The sequence below is a fragment of the Melanerpes formicivorus genome, unplaced genomic scaffold, assembly GCF_026170545.1.
Source record: "Melanerpes formicivorus ecotype bairdi unplaced genomic scaffold, bMelFor1.0.p_v2 SCAF_6, whole genome shotgun sequence".
NCBI lineage: Eukaryota > Metazoa > Chordata > Aves > Piciformes > Picidae > Melanerpes > Melanerpes formicivorus.
Window position 1 is genome coordinate 29,511,423 of NW_027142358.1, and position 23,799 is coordinate 29,535,221.

Genomic DNA, 23,799 nt, shown 5'->3' on the forward strand with positions numbered 1-23,799 from the left:
CAGATGTGACACAAGAGGGTTGTGCCTCTTCCCACCTCAGATAGCTTCAAGCCAAGTGCAGATGGTTCTGTCACTTGTTTTTACCTTACTGTCATGTTTCACATCACAGGCTCTGCCCCATGGCTGCAGACTGGCACATCTGACTCTCAGGGAGGCTGGGAAAGGGACCCCACCGGTGTGCAAGGGATTCCATCCTTGTCCATGCATTTTCCCACCTGCATTTTGGGAAAGCCCCTCAGCAGCTTCTAGCTGCTTCCTGCTGAACTCTCAGAAGTTAAAGCTTGCTTGGAGTAAGGTCAGCCTTTGGGAGAGTAGAACCTTTACATAGAGCAGAAACAAGATTAGAAGGGTTGGATATATCCTCCCTACCCTCTGGTCCCTGGGGACAGGGACAGAGGAGGCTGAGGAGATGCTCTCCTCTTCCTTCTTTGGGAGACCTTCTGGCTCTCTACAACTCCCTGAAAGGAGCTTGGAGCCAGGTAGATTTTGGTCTCTCCTCCCAAGGAACAAGCAACAGGACAAGAGGAAATGGCCTCAAGTTGCCCCAGGGGAGGTTTAGGTTGGACAAGAAGAACAATTTCTTCCACTTAAGGGCTGTCAAGGCTTGGCCCAGGCTGCTCAGGGCAGTGGTGGAGTCCTCATCCCTGGAGGGGTTTCAGAGTCTTGGTGATGTGGTGCTGAGTGACATGGCTTAGTGTTGACCTGGAAGTGCTGGGTCAATGATTGGATTTGATGAACTTAAAGGTCTCTTCCAACCCAAACAACTCAGTGATTCCATGATTCCCCACAGGCAGGAGAAGCAGACTGGGAACAACTTGGAGAAGAGGAAGCACCACAGCTAATACGCTGTGGGGATGGTTCACTTTCAGGGTGACAGATCTTGTTCTAAAGAAAAATTGCTCTTATTTATGGAAGAGACAAATTTCAGGTGTCCTCTGGAAAGGTCTTAGCACCATAAAATCACAGAATGGTTTGGGTTGGAGGGGACCTTCAAGATCATCTATTTCCCACCCCCCCTGCCATGGGCAGGAGCACCTCCCGCTAGGCCAGGTTCCATAAGGCCTAATCCAACCTGGCCTTGAACATAGTATCATAGTATCAGTCAGGGTTGGAAGGGACCACAAGGATCATCTTGTTCCAACCCCCCTGCCATGGGCAGGGACACCCCACACTAGATCAGGCTGGCCACAGCCTCATCCAGCCTGGGCTTAAACACCTCCAGGGATGGCACCCCAACCACCTCCCTGGACAACCCATTCCAGGGCTTCACCACTCTCATGGGGAAAAACTTCCTCCTCACCTCCAGCCTGAATCTCCCCACCTCCAGCTTCATTCCATTCCCCCTAGTCCTATCACTACCTGAGATCCTGAGCAGTCCCTCCCCAGCCTTCCTGTAGGCCCCCTCCTGTCTTCTTCCATCCCTGCCAGACAGCACTTTCCCAGCCTTGTGCATCAGTTTGAGGTTCACCATAGTGACCCTTCTTGCCAACCAGCCCTGTGGGAGCAGAGCTGATGGCTCTGGGTCTGAACAAATGCAGGTCCCAGGCTAGGAGTCACTTCTCCTACGTAAGATATGGTCAGAGCAAGGCCAGGTTTGGGGATGAAATGCAAAACACAGCTTCAGTGCTTGCTTTGCTTTTCTCTTCTTTTTTAAGAAGCACCCAATCATGGCCTGTGTGGCCAACACCCTCACAACTGTTCTCCAGAACCATGGCTTGGCTGCACAAAATCAGGACTGTATGAACCTGCTGTGCATGGAAGGAGCTTAATGACTTAGAGCTGCATCTCTCTTCTCAAGGGCACATCATGCTCTGCTTGGGCTTGACTTGTGCAACTGGGGGTTCATTCCTGGGGGGCAAATTTAGATCCTTTTTGGGGGGGGGTTTGGGGGAGAATGTGAGAATTTTAGATGAATTAACTTGCCCAGGGAGGTCACTGAGGCTCCATCCTTGGAGATATTCAAGGTGAGGGTCGAAAAGGGTCTGGGCAACCTGATCTAGTGGAGGATGTCCCTGCTGACTGCAGAGGGGGTTGGACTGGATGACCTTTGGAGGTCCCTTGCAGCCCAGGCCATTCTATGATGACTTCAACTTGGATGGTTACACCAATCTCATGTTGCAGTGCTGATTGTCTTCACCTCAGTTTCTTCTTTCTCAAACATATTTAATTCCATATTTGTTTGATACAGCAGTGACCCAGGTAGTGGATTAATTAATGAGGCACTGGGACTTGTTGTAATTATGCTCTGCTTTTGGTGCAGAACCTGACCAATGAAGAGCAAGTGGTTGTCATCCAAGCAAGGACGGTCCTCACCTTGGCTGAAAAGGTAACAGTGATAATCACTCAGCAGGGGATGTGTGGTGTGGAAGCTGCTGGTGATGTGGCTGCATCACAGAGCTCCATGGTTCTTCACAGGGAAGTCCACTTACACAAGGTTTTGCCCAATTAAAGCCCACACAGACATTGCTTATTGATGACACCAGGCTGGGTGGTAGTGTGGATCTGCTGGAGGCTAGGAAGGCTCTACAGAGGAACCTGGCCAGGCTGAATCAATGGGCCAGGGCCAGTGGGATGAGCTTCAACAAGGCCAGGTGCTGGGTCCTGCACTTGGGTCACAATCCCCTCATGAATGCTCCAGCCTGGGGGCAGAGTGGTTGGGAACTGCCTGGTGAGGAAGGAACTGGGGCTGCTGGTCCACAACCGACTGTAGATGAGCCAGCATGTGCCTAGGTGGCCAAGAAGGCCACCAGCATCCTGGTCTGGATCAGCAATGGTGTAGCCAGCAGGACCAGGGCAGGGATTGTCCTCCTGTACTGGGCACTGGTAAGGCCACACCTTGAGTGCTGAGTTCAGTTTTGGGCCCCTCACTGCGAGAAGGACTCTGAGGTGCTGGAGCAGGTCTAGAGGAGGGCAGCAAAGCTGGTGAAGGATCTGGAGAACAGGTCTGGTGAGGAGCAGCTGAGGGACCTGGAGTTGTTCAGTCTGGAGAAAAGGAAGCTGAAGGGAGACCTTCTGGCTCTCTACAATTCTCTGACAAGAGGTTGGAGTGAGGTGGGAGTCAGTCTCTTCTCCTGTGGAGCAAGTGGTAGAAAGGAAATGGCCTCAAGTTGCATCAGGGAAGGTTTAGGTTGGAGATTAGAAGAAACTTCTTGAGTGAAAGGGTTCTCAGAGACTGGCCCACATTCCCTAGGGAGGTGGTTGAATCCCCATCCCTGGAGGTGTTTCAAAGAGGAGGCAGAGATGTGAAGCTCAAGGAAATAGTTTAGCTGCAGCCTTGTTTAAGTCAGAGAATGGTTGGGCTCTGTGATCTCAAAGGGTCTCTTCCAACCAAAACCATTCTGTGGTTCTGTGAGCAGGTACCTGACCAGGCTTTGCTGCAGTGCTTTTTTCCCATCACCAATATCTCTATAAAAGAAAAACAATGTGAAAACAGAGTTGCTGTTCCCCCCTTTTATTTACTGCTGGCCCTCCATGAAGTCTCCTGAAGGCTGACTGTGGCTGGGCTGCCTCTGCTCCTAGGCTACAGCACTGCTCTCTGTTTTCTGCACAGTGGCTCCAGCAGATAGAAGTGACTGAGTCTGCACTGCAGCAGAAGATGCTGGACCTTGAGAATGAAAAGGTACCAAGGGATGGGGTGGATGCACCAGGGGAAGAGGCTGGGCTGTGTGTCAGGGATGTGGCTGCCACACTGCCCTTGTGTCCTCAGAAGCTCTTCAGCAAGCAGAAGGGTTTGGATGAGAAGCCCTTCTTGAGTGAAAGGGTTCTCAGAGACTGGCCCAGGTTGCCCAGGGAGGTGGTTGAATCCCCATCCCTGGAGGTGTTTCAAAGAGGCAGAGATGTGGTGCAGAGGGACATGGTTTAGCCCCAGCCTGTGGGTCAGGGGTGTGGCTGTTGCACTTGCCCAACCTCTTCCTTGTGTCCTCAGGAGCTGTTCAGCAAGCAGAAGGGCTACCTGGATGAGGAGCTGGACTTCAGGAAGCAGTCCTTGGACAAAGCACACAAGGTGAGGAGAACCAGTTTGGGCTGAGTTATGACCTCTTGGATGAGTGACCTTGTGTAATGAGTGTAGCCTGATCTTGAGAGACCAACTCTGCTGTGGACAGAACTGCTCATGGACTCACCTAAGGACTAAACAGGCTGAATTTTTCTAGATTCACAGAATGGTTTGTGTTGGAAGGGACCTCAAAGCTCATCTAGTTTCAGAGAGCCTGCCATGGGCAGGGACACCTTCCCCTAGACCAGTTTGCTCAAGGCCTCACCAAACCTGGCCGTGAACACTTCCATGGAGGGGGCAGCCACAGCCTCCCTGGGCAACAAGTCCTCTATATCCTAAGCTAACATTGAGTTCCCTGTGGATGGAGCTCCTCTTGTTGGCATTGTCCTTGCAGGACCTAAATAGTGATGCATTAAACCCCAAACTGTAATGTAGGAGGTATTTTGGTAAATGACTGGTAAGGAAGTGCTGGGTTTGGTAACTTCTCTTTGCCACAAGAAGGTCTCCTCAGAGCCTTCTCTTCTCCAGACTGGACAGCCCCAACTCTCTTAGTCTTTCCTCATAGTAGTATCATAGAATCAGTCAGGGTTGGAAGGGACCACAAGGATCATCTAGTTCCAACCCCCCTGCCATGGGCAGGGACACCCCACACTAGATCAGCCTGGCCAGAGCCTCAGCCAGCCTGGGCTTAAACACCTCCAGGGACAGGGCCCCAACCACCTCCCTGGACAACCCATGCCAGGGCTTCACCACTCTCATGGGGAAGAACTTCCTCCTCAAGTCCAGCCTGAATCTCCCCACCTCCAGCCTCATTCCATTCCCCCTAGTCCTATCACTGCCTGAGATCCTGAGCAGTCCCTCCCCAGCCTTCCTGTAGGCCCCCTTCAGATACTGGAAGGCCACAATGAGGTCACCTGGGAGCCTTCTCTTCTCCAGACTGAACAGCCCCAACTCCTTCAGTCTGTCCTCATAGGAGAGGTGCTCCAGCCCTCTGATCATCCTTGTGGCCCTTCTCTGGACACCTTCCAGCACCTCCAGATCCCTCTTGTACTAGGGGCTCCAGAACTGGAGGCAGTACTCCAGGTGGGGTCTCCCCAGAGCTGAGTAGAGGGGGAGAATCACCTCCCTTGACCTGCTGGCTATGCTTCTCTTGATGCAGCCCAGGATCTGACTGGCTTTCTGGGCTGCAAGTGCACACTGGTGGCTCTTGTTGAGCTTCTCATTCACCAGTTCTGCTTGATGAGGAGCAGTTTGTGCTTCCTGGGGGATGTTCACCCAGTACAGTTCCAAGCCTCCTGTCTTAGGGGTTCTAGCTGCACTGTTGCAGCAGTCCTGTTCTCTTGAAGCCATGGAGAGCTCTCCAAGCTTCAAACCACACTTTGCAGTCCTGGTCTCTTGAAGCTATGAAGAGCTCTGCAAGACACCACAAGCTTTGGAGAGGGTGTGCAGAGGTGGCATCAGCTGCTGCTTTGTCTCTTGCTCTGTATCAAAGTTGCTGAAAGAGATTTCAGCTTGTGTGAAGGAGCAGCGTTCATCTTGGGCTTTGAAGCAGAAGACCTTGTGTGGTCAAGTCAGCTGCCCTAGGAAGGTGCCAGGCATGGTGACCCTGGGGAAATGCTGGCATGTCTCCATATCTCAGCACATCTGCCGGGCACATCTGTCTGCATGCCAGAGACGTTCTCTGGTGCAGTGAAGCAAAGGCTCAGCAGCCTGAGACTTGCAAGAGCAGAGCCCAGCTACCAGCGAGGGAGCAGAAAGCCCTTTGAAGCTGGCAGCTCTGCCAGGGGAGGTGCTGGAGGCACATTTCAGATGAGGGCTTTTCAGATAGCTGTTGGTGAGTGCTGTAAGCAGGCAGCAGGGAGCCCTTCCCCTCTGGCAGGAAGGTGAGCTGGTGCTGTGTCCTCTGCTGCTGCAGCAGCTGGGACAGGTGAAGGGAGACTGAATGCTGGATTTCAAGCATGTCTGTGACTCACAGAGCAACTTTTATCAGTGGTTTTTTCTTTTCCTCCCCTATTTTCTCAGGGTTTTCCCCTTTTTTATCCTTTTCCCCCCATTTTCCCCTTCTTTCACCCCTGTTTCCTTTTCCTCCTTTCTTTCCCCTCTTAGCCATTTTCTTTCCTGTTTCCTTTTCCCCTTTTTTTCCTTTCTTACTTTTTTTTACCCTTCCCTCCCCATTTTTTCCCTCTTTCCCTTTTCCCCCCTTTTTCCTTTTTTCCCTTTTCCCCCTTTTTCCCTTTTCCCCCCTTTTTCCTTTTTCCCTTTCTCCCCTTTTTCCTTTTTTCCTTCCCCCCCTTTTCTCCCCCCTTTCCCCCCTTTTCTCCCCCCTTTCCCCCCCTTTTCTCCCCCCTTTCCCCCCTTTTTCTCCCCCCTTTCCCCCCCTTTTCTCCCCCCTTTCCCCCTCCTTGATTCCCCCCTTTCTATTTTTCCTTCCTGCCCTTATCCATTTTCCTTCTCCCCTCTCCCTTTTCACCCCTTTCCCTCCCTTTCCCCCCCCCTTCTCCTTTTTTTCCTTTTTCCATTTCCTTTTCTTCCCTTTTATTTCCCTTTCCCCCCACCCCCATCTCCTCACCTCCAGAAGGGAGAACCTTTCACCCCTACCCTGCTCCAGAGGCAGGTGGGGCTGGGCCAGGGGTGACCGCAGCCTAAATGCTGCTCTGAACCCACAGCACGAAAGCCCCTGTAGTGTTTTCCCTTGGGCTTGAGCTTCCTGCCCTGCCCTGGTGGGAAGCTCCCCTCCCAACCCCTCTTCCACACCCCCCTCCCCTTTACTGGGGCGGGATTTTCAGCTCCTGCCAAGACTGCTGCCGGGAGCAGAGCCAAGGCCAAGCTGACAGCCTCATATTGTCTTTGATTAGCAAATTCTGGAATTAGAAGCCATGCTCTATGATGCCCTGCAGCAAGAAGCTGGAGCCAAAATTTCCGACCTTCTTTCAGAAGAGGAGAAAGAGAAGCTGAAGAGTGCTGTAGAGCAGTGGAAGAGGCAGGTCATGAGCGAGCTCCGAGAGAGGGACGCCCAAATCCTGCGGGAAAGGATGGAGCTCATCCAGCACGCGCAGCAGGTAGGCACAGACAGGGGGGCATGTGGGCTGGGATGCTCCCTCAGGGGGGGAAGTGGTAAACTTGTGAGCACCAGCCCTTCCTCACGGAGCTGACCGCAGGTGGCTGGTCCTGGGGCCAGAGTGGGATGTGCCTCGGATAACCCCCCTCCTTTGAATGGATTTGTCGCACGGATGCGTCACGCTGGAAGGGACCCTCAAAGAGCGTCTTGTCCAGCTCCCCTGCACTCAGCAGGGACAGCTCCAACTAGAGCAGGCTGCCCAGGGCCACATCGAATCTCATATTGAATGTCTCCAGGGATGGGCCTTCCACCACATCCCTGGGCAACCTGTTCCAGCATTTCACAACACTCATTGTGCAGAGCTTCCTCCTGATGCCCAACCTAAATCTGCCCTGCTCCAGGCTCAAACCCTTGCCCCTCATCCTATCACCACAAACCCTTCTAAATAGTCCCTCCCCAGCCTTCCTGTAGGTCCCCTTCAGATGCTGAAATGCTGCTCTAAGGTCTACTTGGAGCATTCTCTTCTCTAAGCTGAACAGCCCCAATTCTTTCAGCCTGTCTTCATAAGAGAGGTGCTCCAGCCCTCTGATCATCTTTGTGGCCCTGCTTTGGACCTGCTCCATCAGGTCCATGTCTCTCTTGTGCTGGGGGTCCCATAGCTGGATGCAGTACTCCAGGTGAGGTCTCACCAGAGCAGAGTGGCAGAATCACCTCTCTCTCAACTTGCTGGCCATGCTGCTTTTGGTGCAGGCCAGGATGCCACTGGCCTGCTGGGCTGCAAGTGTCCATTGCTGGCTCATGTCCAGCTTCTTGTCCACCAGCATCCCCAAGTCCTTTCCTGCAGGGCTGCTCTCAACTTCATCATCCCCCAGCCTGTACTGATATCAAGGATTGCCCTGACCTAGGTGCAGGACCTTGCACTTCACCTTATCAAACCTCATGAGATTCTCCTCAACCCACCTCTCCAGCCTGTCCAGGTCCCTCTGGATGGCACCCATCATGTCCTTCTGTCTTACCAACACATAGTGACCTTCCCAGAGGACTCCTCCACAGTTTGAACCCCCCAAGTCATCTTTGTGAGAAGCCCAGCACATGCAGTTTGTCTCTCCCACAGTAACGTGTCTGCTGGGTGCCTCTGTGTGTGGTTGGTTAATAAATGTGTTTTTATTTGACATCTGACAGAGAATTAAAGAGCTAGAAGAAAGAATTGAAGGCCAAAAAAGACAAATAAAAGAGTTAGAGGAAAAGGTAAGGTAATGCAGATGAAACAGTTGTTGTACATGCACATCACCATCTGTCCGTGCCACCCTGGCTCAGAGCACACGCTGGTGTTGGTGGTGCAGGAGCTAACACCAGAGTGCCCCAGGAGGCCATTCTGCATTTGCATTATTCCCCTGGAGAAGGAAAGGTTTCCACCCTAAATCCACTCTGTTTTCCTTCAGCACAGCCCAAACCTCAGGGCTTGGCAGGGATGTGGGGGTCTGTCTGCCCTGGGAAGGGAGGGCTGGGGAGATGAGGTCAAGATGTGCTCTGGGGAAGGAGCCAGGATCTTTTCTCCCTCCCTCCCATCTCCAGCACTGCACTGACCACCCTTCTCCAGAGGGAATGAGGAGAAGGAGGCTTTTTCTCCTCTCCTTTCCTCACTTGCCACCACAGTAGTCACTGTCACTATGGTTATGCCATTGAGCTGCCTCCAGTCAAGCCATGACTCTTGAGTTTTACCCTCAAGTTGTCCTCCTCTGAAACCATCTCTTTGCACTAACCTTGCCATTGCAGAGCTTGTTCAGGCAGAGCAGGGGCTGAGCCGGACTTTCACCTCAGATTGACCCCAAACCTTAGCAATGTTGAGTTTGGGGTGGGTTTTGTGAGGTATCAGAAGAATTCAGCTCATTTTGTTTCCTCCCTGTTTTTGCCAAGCCCTTGGCTGTGGCTGGGCCAGGCTCTGCTGGGGCAGGAGATGCCTCTCATCGATCTGAGGGACAGAGAGGCTCTGGCTGAGCCAAGCTCCACGGCCTCAGAGCTCACTTCACACTTCATGTTTCTTTTCAAGTGTGACTTTTGTTGTGCCCTGTCTGTAAGCACAGCTTGTTTCTCAGCTGAACACACTGTAAACTCTGATTCTCTTTCTTCTCTTCCATTTTTTCCTCTCCTCCCTCCCCTTTTCAGTTTTTATTTTTGTTTTTATTTTTCTCTTTAGCTTTCATTCTTTGGTCATAGCCCTTCAGGCCACATGCAAAAGGTAAGCCCTCAGATCACCTCTAGTCTCCTCTTCTTCTTGTCAAGCATCAGAGCCTTCCCCTGGCTACTCAAGATTTGGTCTGGCAGTACTTGGGGGTTGGGGTATCCTGAGTGCCCCCAAAATTGAAACCTCTAAAACTGTGATAAAAATGTGAAAGCTGGGCAGCAGCAGGCTGAAAACCTTTGGATGGAATGTCCTTCTCCAGAAGGAAGGAGAAGGAAAGAGAAAATCACAGCAGGGTTAAAGGCAAAGGAGCTTCAACCCAAGGTGAACACCCCAGCTGTGCCTGTTCTCCTGACTGCATCAGGGGGCTGTTCCTGCTGATTCTTGCTGGAGATCCATGGGGAATACACTGCCCTTCTCCCTGCACTGCTGGGGGCTCTGATGTGCTCACAGCCAAGCTCAGCCTCTTTCATTAGAGCCATGGAATGGTTTGGGTTGGAAGGCACCTTAAAGATCATCTAGTTCCAACCTCTGCCGTGGGCAGGGACACCTTCCACCGGACCAGGCTGCTCCAGGCCCCATCCAACCTGGCCATGTGCTGCCTTCAGGTTGAGCAGCCAGAATGGTTTAGGAGGGACATGTCACATATAAATGTCTGTTTCTCCAAGCTTCATGGCACAGGACCCTAGATACTACCTGTTTCTTCAAGCTTCATGGCACAGGACCCTAGATACTACCTAAACCCCTCTTTTCCCAGGTCCATAGGGGATCCACAGCCTGTGCTGCCAGAGACAGCAAAAGTTACCACACCACAGATGGCGTTGAGGGGAACATTCCCCACTGGGTCAGTCCCAGCAGAACATCACACAAATCCTTTGTTGTACAAATCCAGCAGACACTGGCACACCTAACCCTTAGAGAAATGTCACAGGTGGTGCTTTGGCCCACAGCAACTTTTCTTTGATGTTTTCATTTCTTCTCATTTCAGCCTTCTGAGGAAGCTACAAAGGCTTCGACTGCTGCTGACGAGAAGACAGCATTGACTACCCAGCCAGAAAAAGAGACTTTGCCACCTCAGAACTCCCAAATCTCTCTCTTATTTTGCTCCTGGCAATGGCAGGTGCAATCTCTGTGGCCCTTTCAGACTGAAGCTGAACTGGGCTAGGTGGCAGCTTCTGCCTGGGTGACATCCATGCCGCTGGCACCTCAGACTGAGGCCTTTGAAATGCCAGAACTATGCTAACCACGAAGAAGAAGAAGAAAGCCAAAAACCCCTTCCCTCTCCTACAGCCACAGGCTCCTTCCTGGGACCCTGGCTCTGCTGCTGGAAGTAGCTCAGCTCTGCCTCAGGAGCTATACCTTCATTCAGATCAACTGAATAGATTTTGGTTCCCTGCTAAGCAGGCAGTCAACTGCTTCTCTGTAGAAGTGACCATGTCCTGGTTTGTGTGTCATGCATTGATGTCTGTTGCTCATAGCTACTTCAGCATCTGTCTTGGAAGAAGATGATGATTTGGGGATGAATTCCAGAGGAGTAACTCGTGGAAAGATTGATGTGAGTGAAGGTGGAGTTGATTGTCCCAAGGTATTTCCTCGTAACACAGGGTATGTCCCATGGTTTGTGGAATAACCCACGTGAGCTTGGAGAACATAGGATCAGAGAATTGTTTGGGTTGGAGAAGACCTCTGAGATCATCGAGTCCAGCCATCAACACAACAGCACCATGGCCATTAAACCATGTCCCAAAGTGCCACGGCCTCACATTTCATTGAACAGCTTCATGGAGCTGGGAAGGACATGAAGACTATGAAGGACATGATGAAGGTGAAGGACATCAAGCTTTAGGATTTTTGGAGTTCTCAGTAGACCATGGCCCACAGCAGGACGAGCAAAACAGCACAACTGCTCATCATTTGCTGCCCCTGGGTGATGCCAAAAGGCTTCACACTGTCCCAGCAAGAAAGTTTGACCTGCAAAAGAGTGAATATAAAACCACATCATCCCTGATCCACACATCCTGGGCTGGGGGAGGCGGCAAGGGGGAAGAGATTTTATCACCTTCAGGCAAAGGAGCACAGGAGCCCAAGCCCAGGGAGCCAGCACAGGAGCCAGGAAGGAAGATGGATCCTCTGGAAAAACAAGGAAAACCCAGAAGAAATCACCCATGGGACTCAGCAGATGCAGCCAGGTCACAAACATGGGGCTGCTGGACAACGTCAGGAGAAAGCTCCTGTTTGCAGATCTCCAACACTGCAGAGCAGCAAAGGTCCCAAGGGGCAGGATGTGGTGGAGGAACTTCTCTTGGAAGCACCTGGCAGGAAAAGCAGAGCCTCTGACAGGTAGGACTGCCTGGAATGCCATTAATGATATGGTGATTGTAGAGCTGTATCTATAGCATGGAACCTGACCTGGCTGTTCAGCTCCTGCTTGGGTAAAAATACTTCTGATGGTAATACAAAGACCTGGAGACAGGCCTGAGGCAGGGGTAGGTAATGAGGTGCTGGAGCAGGTCCAGAGAAGGGCAACAAAGCTGGTGAAGGGTCTGGAGAACAGGTTTGGTAAGGAGCAGCTGAGGGACCTGGGGTTGTTGTGGCCAAAGTGCAACACCCAGCACTTGGACTTGTTGAATGTCATCCTGTTGGATTCTGCCCATCTATCCAGCCGGTCAAGGTCCCTCTGCAGAGCTCTCCTACCCTCTGATAGATCAACTCCTGCCCCCAGCTTGGTGTCATCTGCAAATTTACTGATGCTGGACTCAATCCCCTCATCCAGATCATCAATAAAGATATTGAACAGGATGGGGCCCAGCACTGATCCCTGGAGGACACCACTGGTGCCTGGCTGCCAGCTGGCTGTGGCACCATTCACCACCACCCCCTGGGCTCAACCTTCCAGCCAGTTCCTAGCCCAGCACAGAGTGCTGCTGCCCAAGCCAGGGGCTGACAGCTTGGCCTCTCCTGGTGGCAGCTTCAAATGCTTTTAGACCTTTCTGCACCGACCAGATGCAGTAACAAACATTTGCATCAATTATGCACCTGGCTTCAATTGCACCACAAGCTGGGCTGATCTTAAGGGTGGAGGGGCCGGGCACAGCGTGGGGCGGGGGGAGAAACGATCGGGAGATGCACCACTGGAGGGCGCTACAAGCCTAGGGAACCGGGAACGGTGGGCCTGCTGGGGAGGGATCTGCTGCCTCCTGGGCTGCTTTGTTCTCTTACAGGATCACAGAGTGGGTTGGGCTGGAAGGGCTGGAAGGGACCTTAAAGTCCAACCCCCCAGCCGTGGGCAGGGTTATGTTGTTCCACCGGCTCAGGTTGCTCAAAGCCTCACCCAGCTTCTAAGCTGCTTCGGGAAGCTGCTTTGTCCTCATTTGTTGTCTACTGTGTGTTTTGGTCAGACTCTGGGGGGGTTGGAGGCTCCCAGGGAGGGGTGGCACTTGTGTGTTCCCAAATAAATCCACTAAAGTCCCAACGAATCCAAAGAGATGCCAAATAAAGGCATCACAAATCCAAAGGCAGGCATTAAAAATGCAAAGAAAGGAGTTTCAAATGCAAAGAAAGGAAATAAAAATCCAAAATAAATGCAAATAAATTCCAAATAAAGAACTAAAAATCCAAATAAAGAACTAAAAATCCAAATAAATGCATTAAAAAAGTCCAAACAAATGCATTTTAAAGCATTCCAAAGGAATAAAAAGTGCAAATAAATCCAAATAAAGAACTAAAAATCCAAATAAATCCATTAAAATCCAAATAAATCCATTAAAAAATTCTAATAAATGCATTTTAAAAAATTCCAAAGGAATAAAAAATGCAAATAAACTCTAAATAAATAACTGAAACTCCAAATAAATCCATAAAAATCCAAATAAATACCTTAAAAAATCCAAATAAATGCATTAAAATCCAAATACATTTTAAAATCCAAATAAATACATTAAAATATCCAAATAAATGCATTTAAGTCCAAATACATCCACTAAAAAATCAAAATAAATCCATAGAAATCCTAATAAATCCATAAAGATCCTAATAAATCCATAAAAATCCAAATAAATCCATTAAAAATCCAAATAAATACATTAAGAAATCCAAATAAATGCATTAAAATCCAAATAAATCCAGTAAAAACTCCAAATAAATCCATAAAAATCCAAATAAATACATTAAAAAATACAAATAAATGCACTAAAATCGAAATAAATCCACTAAAAAATCCAAATAAATCCATAGAAATTCAAATAAATCCATAAAAATACAAACAAATGCATTAAAAAAAATCCTAATAAATCCATAAAAATACAAATACATTAAAATATCCAAATAAATCCATTAAAAGATCCAAATAAATGCACTTCAAAAAATTCCAAAGGAATGAAAAATGCAAATGAACTCCAAATGAATTCGTAAAAATCCAAATAAATCCATTAAAAAATCCTAATAAATACATTTCAAAAAATTCCAAAGGAATAAAAAAGGCAAATAAACTCTAAATAAGTAACTAAAACTCAAAAAAATATCCCTAAAAATCCAAATAAATACCTTTAAAAATCCAAATAAATGCATTAAGATCCAGATAAATCTGCTAAAAAATTCAAATAAATCCATAAAAATCCTAATAAATCCATAAACCTCCAAATAAAGCCATAAAAATCCAAATAAATGCATTAAAATCCAAATACATTTAAAAATCCAAATAAATACATTAAAAAATCCAAATAAATGCATTTAAGTCCAAATAAATCCACTAAAAAATCAAAATAAATCCATAGAAATCTAAATAAATCCATAAAAATCCAAATAAATCCATTAAAAAATCCAAATAAATCCATAAAAGTCCAAATAAATGCATAAAAATCCAAATAAATCCATAAAAATCCAAATGAATACATTACAAAATCCAAATAAATCCATTAAAGTCCAACTAAATGCATAAAAATCCAAATAAATCCATTTAAAAAATCCAAATAAATGCACTTCAAAAAATTCCCAAGGAATAAAAAATGCAAATAAACTCCAAATAAATCCATAACGATCCAAATAAATCCATAAAAATCCAAATAAATCCATTTAAAAATCCAAATAAATCCATAAAAGTCTAAATAAATCCAGTACAAAATCCAAATAAATCCATTCAAATCCAAATAAATCCATTAAAAAATGCAAATAAATACATAAAAGTCCAAATAGATGCATAAAAATCCAAATAAATCCATTAGAAATCCCAAATAAATGCACTGCAAAAAATTCCAAAGGAATAAAAAATGCAAATAAACTCCAAATAAATCCATACAAAGCCAAATAAATCCATTAAAAAATCCAAATAAATGCATTAAAATCAGAATAAATCCACTAAAAAAAATCCAAATAACTCCATAGAAATTCAAAGAAATCCATAAAAATCCAAATAAATCCATTAAAAATCCAAATAAATCCATAAAAATCCAAATAAATCCATTAAAAATCCAAATAAATCCATAAAAATCCAAATAAATCCATTTAAAAATCCAAATAAATCCATAAAAATCCAAATAAATCCATTTTAAAATGCCAATAAATCCATAAAAATCCACATAAATCCATTTAAAAATCCAAATAAATCCATAAAAATCCAAATAAATCCATTTTAAAATGCCAATAAATCCATAAAAATCCACATAAATCCATTTAAAAATCCAAATAAATCCATAAAAATTCAAATAAATCCATTAAAATCCTAGTAAATATATTAAAAAATCCAAATAAATCCACAAAAATCCAAATAAATCCATAAAAATTCAAATAAATCCATAGAAATCCAAATAAATCCATTAAAAATTCAAATAAGTCCATTAAAAAATGCCAATAAATCCATAAAAATCTGAATAATTCCATTAAAAAATGCCAATAAATCCATTAAAAAATCCAAATAACTCCATACAATTCCCAATAAGTCCAAATCAATTCCAAATCAGTTCCAAATCAATGCATTTAAAAATCCAAACACATAAATCCAAATTCCAAGTGAATAATACATCAAAATCCAATGGAATGCCATCTGGGTGGTGGGCCAGTTTGCTTCACGGCTGTAGAGCTTCCCTCTTGGTGTAATTACAGCCTTAATGAATTCCACCTTAATTACCCCCCTGGCACCATTAATATTAAGAGAAGATGATGTCTGGTTTGCCAGTGACAGGAAGGTGGGTTGAGCCCAGGTGAAGCTGTGTGATGAGCAGGTAATTACTCTGCTTTCAATTACTTTGTCCTGAAGAAAAGGTTTTGGGGGTGCTGGGGGATGAGAAGCTCCACAGGAGCCAGCAGTGAGCACTTGCAGCCCAGAAAGCCTGGGCTGCATCAAGAGAAGAGGTGGGCACAAGCCAACCTCAGGAGGTTCAACAAGAGCAAGTGCAGGGTCCTGCAGCTGGGTCGAGGCAATCCCAGGCACAAATACAGGCTGGGCAGGGACTGGCTGGAAAGCAGCCCTGAGGAGAGAGACTTGGGGGTGCTGGTGGAGGAGAAGCTCAACAGGAGCTCTCTGTGTGCACTTGCAGTCCGCAAAGCCAATCAGATCCTGGGCTGCATCAGGAGAAGTGTGGCCAGCAGGGCAAGGGAGGTGATCCTCCCCCTCTACTCAGCTCTGGTGAGACCCCACCTGGAGTACTGTGTCCAGTTCTGGAGCCCGTCTTACAAGAGGGATCTGGAGGTGCTGGAAGGTGTCCAGAGAAGGGCCACGAGGATGATCAGAGGGCTGGAGCACCTATCCTGTGAGGACAGACTGAAGGAGCTGGGGCTCAGTCTGGAGAAGAGAAGGCTCCCCAGGAGACCCTCTTGTGACCTTCCAGTATCTGAAATGACCTACAAAAAAGCTGGGGAGGGACTTTTGAGGGTATCAGGGAATGATAGGACTGGGGGAAATGGATCCAAGCTAGAGGAGGGGAGGTTCAGATTAGATGTTAGGAAGAAGTTCCCCATGAGGGTGATGAGACACTGGCACAGGTTTCCCAGGGAGGTGGTGGAAGCCTCCTTCCTGGATGTTTTTAAGGCCAGGCTGCCTGTGGGCATTGATCCAGTGTGAGGTGTCCCTGCCTCCAACCCTGCAGGGGGTTGGAACAAGATGCTCCTTGAGGTCCCTTCCAGCCCTAACAATTCTGTGATTCTATGATCTTGGCTCCACATTCAAATGGCTCTTCTTTTCTGGCGGGTCTCAGGAGAGGTCTTTTTAAGGTCAGCAGCACATCTTTGCACAAACAATCCCCAGGGGAGATGATGAGCTCCTGGAGCTTCAATTTCCCTCTGGTTCCCTATCAGCTGCCTCCTGCCTGCGCATCCCTGCCTTCTGAAAGGGCTTGGAGACAGGGCTCTGCACAGGGTGCTGAGGTAAGGCTAATGAGATTCACAGTGATAGATGCATCATTGGAATATTAATTAGCAAGGCTCTGCTGGGCAGGGTGACCCAAAACTGCTTTGTTTAAAGTGATGCAAGGAGGAAACTAGAAACTGGAGCAGGGGAGATTGAGCTTGGGCAGCAGGAGGAAGCTCTTCACAATGCAGGAAGTAAAATACTGACACAGGCTGCCCAGGGATGTGGTTGAGGAGCCATCCCTGGGAAGCATTCAGGGTCACACTTGATGTGCTCCTGGGCACTGTGTTCTAGTTGAAGGTGTCCCTGCTGACTGCAGGGGGGGGGACAGGTTGACCTTTGAGGGTCCCTTCCAATCCAATGCATTCTGTGTACCTGTGAGCCATCAAGCCTCCAGCTGAGCAAACACTGTTCCTGGGAGGATGGAGAGGAAATGAGGCAAAAGCTGCACATTTTCCACTGTACTCATCACAGGGGAGGTCACACCTTGAGTACTGGTTTCAGTTTTGGGCCTCTCACTCCAAAAAGGACATTGAGAGGCTCAAGCAGGTCCAGAGAAGGGCAACAAGGCTGGTGAAGGGTCTGGAGTACAGGGCTGGTGAGGAGTGGCTGAGGGAATTGGGTTTGTTCAGCCTGGAGAAAAGGAGACTGAGGGGAGGCCTTCTGGCTGCCTACAACTCCCTGACAGGAGCTTGGAGCCAGGTGGGAGTTGGTCTCTTCTCGCTTGTAACAAATGATTGAACAAGAGGAAATAGCCTCAAGCTGCACCAGGGGAGGTTTAGGTTGGACACTAGAAGAAACTTCTTGACTGAAAGGATTCTCAAAGGTTGGGCCCAGGCTGCCCAGGGAGCTGGCTGAATCCCCATCCCTGGAGGTGTTGCAAAGAGGCAGAGCTGTGTTGCTGAGGGACGTGGTGTAGCTCCAGCCTTGGCAGAGTTAGAGAATGGTTGGACTCCATGATCTGAAAGGTTTGTTCCATCTGAAAGCATTCTGTGGTTCCCTGACCTCCTTGGTGTCAGTGAGGAGCAGGAACTGGCTCTGAAGAGGTTTCTGGCAGGGCACAATCCCTGGTTTATGGAAGTGTGTCGGTGTCTCGCAGCGCAGGATCTCTGCTGGGATGTCTCGGGGGGGTTACAGCCTGAAATGCACAGAAATGACAATGTCAGTCTGCATTTGGAGATGAGAGGAGATGAGATGGAGGTCCTGAGGCAGGAATAACAACGTTGCTGGTGCTCAAGGAGAGCTTCAGCACAGAGCGGCTTTGGGGCACCTCTGGGAAAGCTTCAGCACAGGGAGGTCTCCCTTGTTAACAAGATGGCAAGTTACTGGTTTGAAGAATCCCAGAGGAGAACAGTTTGGAAGCAAGCCTGCTGAGATTTGCCTTCCCAGCAGAGCATCTGTCTGGTTGTGGGGCTGGGTTCTTGTCATGCTTCCTGGACAGGCTCAGAAGGGCAGGATCTAGGGCAATCTTTTATCCTCTCTGCCATTAAGATGCCCACATTCCTGCTTTGTGGTAGTGTGAACTTCCACCTCACCTCGAGGGAAACCTTCTTTGCTGTGAGGGTGCTGGAGCTGCCCAGAAAGGTTGTGGGGTCTCCTTCTCTGGAGACTTTTGAGCCCCATCTGGTTGAGTTCAGGTGTGACCTGACCTCGGTGATCCAGCTCTGGCAGTATCTTCAGAGGTCCCTTCCAACCCCTACCATTCTGTGATTCTATGATTCTGTCTTGAAGTGGGCTACAGGAGAGCTGGTGAGGGACTTCAACCAAAGGCAATGCAGTGACAGGACAAGGGGCATGGCTTCCATCTGGAAGAAGCTGGGTAAGACATGAGGAAGAAATTCTTCCCCGTGAGGGTGGCTAGGAACTGGAACAGCTTGCCCAGAGAAGTTGGGGAGGCTCCAAGCCTGGAAGTGCTCAAAGCCAATTTGGATGAAGCCTTGAGCAACCTGCTCTAGTGGGAGGTGTCCCTGCCCATGACAGGAGACTGAAACTAGATAATCGAGGGAGGTCAAGGGAGGTGATCCTCCCCCTCTACTCAGCTCTGGTGAGACCCCACCTGGAGTACTGCCTCCAGTTCTGGAGCCCCTATTACAAGAGGGATCTGGAGGTGCTGGAAGGTGTCCAGAGAAGGGCCACGAGGATGAGCAGAGGGCTGGAGCACCTCTCCTATGAGGACAGACTGAAGGAGTTGGGGCTGTTCAGTCTGCAGAAGAGAAGGCTCCCAGGAGACCTCATTGTGGCCTTCCAGTATCTGAAGGGGGCCTACAGGAAGGCTGGAGAAGGACTTCTTAGGATCTCAGGTAGTGATAGGACTAGGGGGAATGGAATGAAGCTGGAGGTGGGGAGATTCAGGCTGGATGTGAGGAGGAAGTTCTTCCCCATGAGAGTGGTGAAGCCCTGGAATGGGTTGTCCAGGGAGGTGGTTGAGGCCCCGTCCCTGGAGGTGTTTAAGCCCAGGCTGGATGAGGCTCTGTCCAGCCTGATGTAGTGTGGGGTGTCCCTGCCCATGGCAGGGGGCTTGGAACTAGATGATCCTTGTGGTCCCTTCCAACCCTGACTGATACTATGATACTGTGATCCTTAAGGTTCCTTCTGACCCAAACCATTCCATGGTCTGATGTCAGCATGGCCTGTACAAGTGTTCTCATACCTGTGAGAAGTAGAGAAGACCTCTCCCAAAGTCTAAACATCCTCTAAGTTTGTGCATAGCAATGTCTGTTTCCCCTCCAGACCTCAAGAGCTTCCATCCTGTATCTTCCTTTCAGAAATCTTCACCCAGAGTTTGGAACAAAAGCCTTTCTAAGGCTAGCTAAGACCTAACTAAGGTCTAGCTAAGACCTTTCTCCCTGAACTGACTATTTGCTAGAATCTCTCCTGGAACAGACACCTCCTGTGTGATGCCTTCACATCCATAGCTGATCAGCAGTGCAGGGTTTTCCTTGGCTAACACTTCCAAATCAGTGATTTTAACCAAACCAGAGGTTCAGCATCACTGAGGACAGACTGGGGCCTTGGCACAAGCCTGGGTCACAGAGCTGCTTTTGGAGGCTATCACTCATTCCATCACTCATGTTCCAAAGCACTCCCAGGCACAGCAGATCCTGGTGTCATCAAATCTGAGCTCTTCTTCCCCTTAATTTGCTTCTTGCTGAGTTCCTGTAAATAAGAAGGACACATTTGATCATCTTCCAACCTCAGTATCAGCCTGAAGAATTAATGAGCTGGAAAACCTATTAAAAAGTGATTGCTTTTTTGTCCAGGAAGGCTTACAGCAGCGAGGGAATCTTTGTGTGCACTCTCCCTGCACGTACACACACAGTCTTTATGTGCACAGGAGTCATTTGCAAGGCCAGGAGCAGACAGACCTTTGGGGACAATGTTCCCAATTTAAGAGATCTTTGAGCATATTCTAGCATAGGTGAGCCTAAATGGTAGGATCTCATCCTTTTGCTTCTGCTACAGAGCCAAGGGGCACAGCAAACCACTTCAGTGTTACCTGGAGAGTCACATCCTGAGCTAACACAGAATGAAAGAATTCCAGCATGGTGGGGGCTAGAAGGGATCTCTAGAGATCTTTCCAGTCCAAGACCCCTCCTAAAGCAGGGGCACCCACAGCAGCTTGCCAGGACCACGGCGGGCAGGTGGGGTTGGAATCTCTCCAGAGAAGGAGACTCCAAAACCTCCCTGGGCAGCCTGCTCCAGGGCTCAGCATCCTCACACCAAACAAGTTTCTCCTCCTGTTCAGGTGGAACCTCCTGGGTTCGAGATTGTGCCAGTTGCCCATTGTCCTCTCACTGGGCACCACTGACAAGAGTGGGGCCCAGGCTGCCCAGGGCAGTGCTGGAGTCCCCTTCCCTGGAGGAGTTTCAAAGCCAAAGGGACATGGTTTAGCAGTGGCAGTGCTGGGCTAAGGGTTGGACTTGATGATCTTAAAGGTCTCTTCCATCTAAGGTGATTCTGTGATCTGCTCCACAGCAGTGCCATGTGAGGGCTTCCCTCATGCACATGTTCTGTCCAGCTTGTGTGGTCAGCTCCTCATCCCCACCTGGAGCACCTACAAGTGTTGCTGCAGCCCTGCTCACCCTGAGCCCACCATATCTGCTGCAGCTGGTCTGCAGCCTGTGGGATTGTCAGGGACTGTAGCTCTGTCTGCAATTCTAGGTCATCAGACATCCCAGACAAACCTCCCCCAGGAAAGGAGAACATGTCCAAGCAACTAAGAGCTGTCATGGCCTCATGCAGATCTGCAGAGGCAGATGAAGGCAATGCTCTGTCAGTGGCTGCTCTCTGCAGACAGGCTGCCCCCGTGGCCAGCTGCCTTCTCCTGGTAAACAAGAACCTGCCCTGGGGATACAACAAATTAGGGAAGCAGTGTCAGAGTGGCTGCCAAGGAGACACCAGTATGGGCTGGCAGTGCTGTGATGGTCAGGAGGGAAGAGGGCTGTAGCATAGTCACAGGTTGTCAAATCAAAGCAATCTTCTCAGGCTCTGCTAATTGCACCAGGAGAGCAACCACAGCCTCCTGATGCTGCTGATTTATCATGTGAGAGATTCATAGAGTCACAGAATGGGTTGGGTTGCAAGGGCCCTTAAAGAACATCTTGTTCCACCCCCCTCCCATGGGCAGGGACACCTTCCACTAGACCAGGCTGCTCAAGGCCCCATCCAGCCTGGCCTTGAACACCTTCAGGGAGGAGGCATCCACAACCTCCCTGGGCAACCTGTTCCAGTGTCTCACCACCCTCACTGTCAAGAATTTCTTCCTAACCTCCAGGCTAAACCTGCCCTCTTCCAGCTCAAAGCCATTGCCCCTTGTCCTGTCACTACAAGCTGTGTCAAAAATCCCTCCCCAGCTCTCCTGTAGCCCCCTTCAGGTACTGGGAGGCAGCTCTAGCATCTCCCCAGAGCCTTCTCTTCTCCCAGCTGAACAGCCCCAGCTCTCTCAGCCTGTCTGCATAGGGGAGCTGCTCCAGCCCTCTGATCATCTTTGTGGCCTCCTCAGGACCCACCCCAACAGTTTGATGTCCTTCTTGTGTTGGGGGCACCAGAGCTGGGCGTAGCACTCCATGTGAGGTTTCAGCAGAGCAGAACCTTCTCAGGCTCTACTAACTGCACCAGGAGAGTGACCCTGGAACCCTGAAGCTGTCCATTGATCCTATAACAGATCTCAAGGGGCTCATTGTAGCCACATTTCCCAAAAGCTGCCATGACAAGGAGGCTGAGGACCCAGAGTGGTGCTGCAGAAAGGTTCAGCAGCTGCCTTCAACCCAGAGGACCCCCCCCAGGGGTTCCTCGCTGGGGCGGAGATGGGGGTTCATATGTTGCCCCTATCTTGCCCTTGGGCTGCCCTTCCTCCAGGAGCAGCCTGAGCTGTGGTTGTCAGCCTGAGTTTTCTGCTCTGGCTCCCCATTTACAGCTTGAGTAGGTTCTCCCCCTCCTTGGAGAGCCTTCCCTTGGGAATGTCACCTAATAATGCCGCAGCACATCTCATTTCTGTGACCTGCTAAGCTCTAACAGGAAATAAGTCTTGTGGGCAGCCAGCTTCTTGACAGGCTGCCATGGATTTATGATTCTTCCATCTTTCTGCTTCAATTATTCATTTCCACTGCACTTCAGAGCTGATACAGCACAGAGGAGCTGAGCCAGGAGGTCTTTCTGTTCCCCATGCTGTGCTGGGTAGCTATGATCTTTAAACTGTACAGAAGGCTTGTGCCTCGCTCCTTGTGCCTCACCACTTGTTGTAGACCAGGTTGCCCAGAGAAGCTGTGGCTGCCCCTCTGAAGTGTTCCAGGTTAGCTTGGATGAAGCCTAAACTTCCCCTGGCACTGCTTCAGACACTGTCCTCTTGTTCTGGTGCTGCTTGCCTGGGAGAAGAGACCAACCCCCACCTGGCTACAACCTCCCTTCAGGGAGTTGGAGAGAGCAAGAAGGTCTCCCCTGAGCCTCCTCTTCTCCAGGCTAAGCAACCCCAGCTCCCTCAGCCTCTCCTCACAGGGCTGTGCTCCAGACCCCTCCCCAGCTTTGTTGCCCTTCTCTGGACACCTTCCAGCAAGTCAACCTCCTTCCTAAACTGAGAGGCCCAGAACTGGACACAGGACTCAAGGTGTGGCCTAACCAGTGCTGAGTCCAGGGGCACAATGACCTCCCTGCTCCTGCTGGCCACACTATTCCTAATGCAGGCCAGGAGGCCATTGGCTTTCTTGGCCACCTGGGCACACTGCTGGCTCTTGTTCAGCCTACTCTCAACCAGTACCCCCAGGTCCCTCTCTGCCTGGCTGCTCTCCAGCCACTCTGACCCCAGCCTGTAGCACTGCATGGGGTTGTCGTGGCCAGTGTGTAGAACCCAGCACTTGGATGTGTTCAATCTCCTGCCCTTGGACTCTGCCCATCTGTCCAGCCTGGCAAGGTCACTCTGCAGAGCTCTCCTACCCTCTAACAGATCAGCTCCTGCCCCCAGCTTGGTGTCATCTGCAAATTTACTGATGGAGGACTCAATGCCCACATCCAGACCAGGCTTCACCTATTGCTGCCACCTGAAGGCTTCATTTTCTAGAGATGAATTTTTGGAAGTCCAAAGGGTCCATGAGTAACTCTTTGTCTAGGCTGAGTGGTTCTCAATGGCTCCTATGTGTGCAGTCATCATAGCAGTGCCCCAGGGCAGATTTAGGTTGGACATTAGGAAGAAGTTCTTTACTGTGAGGGTGGTGAGGCACTGGAGCAGGTTGCCCAGAGAAGTTGTGGGTGCCCTGGAAGTGTTTCAGATCAGGCTTTGAGCAACCTGTGAGCCAACAGGCAGAGCTTGCATCAGGGGGACACGGTCAGCAGCTCTGTGGTTAGTGATGATTGAACTGAAGGTAAGTTGTCTGTGGTAAGGTGTTGGGAAATGTTCCCTCTCTGGAGGTGTTCAAGGCCAGGTTGAAATGGGGCCTTGAGCAGCCTGGTCTGGTGGAAAGTGTCCCTGCCCATGGTAGGGGGGTTGGAACTAGATGATCTTTGAGGTCCAACCCAACCCAATCTGTGCTTCTGTCATTCTGTGACTTGGCCATGGCTTTAGTGGAAGGGCCTGCTGCAAGACCTGGTGCTGCTGCTGATGCCAGGCATCCAGCTTTGCCCTACATCTGGGTCTGTCTGTGGCATGAAATACTGAAGTGAGCAGAAATGGTTAAAAATGAGCTGTGGTGGTTGCTAGTCCCTGCCTCAGCCTCCTGCCAGTGAGGGGAGGCTCA

At 49.4% G+C, this 23,799-nt stretch overlaps 1 protein-coding gene across 27 annotated transcripts in view; it reads left to right on the forward strand.

The window, feature by feature from the left end:
• The window catches only part of JAKMIP3 (Janus kinase and microtubule interacting protein 3), a 109,444-nt gene that overhangs the window by 78,688 nt on the left and 6,957 nt on the right, over positions 1 to 23,799 (forward strand). For 11 of the 27 annotated variants that reach the window (XM_068140235.1, XM_068140239.1, XM_068140243.1 and 8 more), the window contains 7 exons: positions 2,261 to 2,326; positions 3,551 to 3,619; positions 3,926 to 4,003; positions 6,850 to 7,053; positions 8,235 to 8,300; positions 9,250 to 9,291; positions 10,223 to 11,574. In XM_068140235.1, the coding sequence (XP_067996336.1) occupies positions 2,261 to 2,326; positions 3,551 to 3,619; positions 3,926 to 4,003; positions 6,850 to 7,053; positions 8,235 to 8,300; positions 9,250 to 9,291; positions 10,223 to 10,399 (702 nt within the window). In that variant the 3' untranslated portion in view covers positions 10,400 to 11,574. Of the gene's footprint in view, positions 1 to 2,260; positions 2,327 to 3,519; positions 3,620 to 3,925; positions 4,004 to 6,849; positions 7,054 to 8,234; positions 8,301 to 9,218; positions 9,292 to 10,222; positions 11,575 to 23,799 lie in introns of those variants that run through there. The other 16 variants (XM_068140244.1, XM_068140245.1, XM_068140246.1 and 13 more) reach the window with 6 other exon arrangements.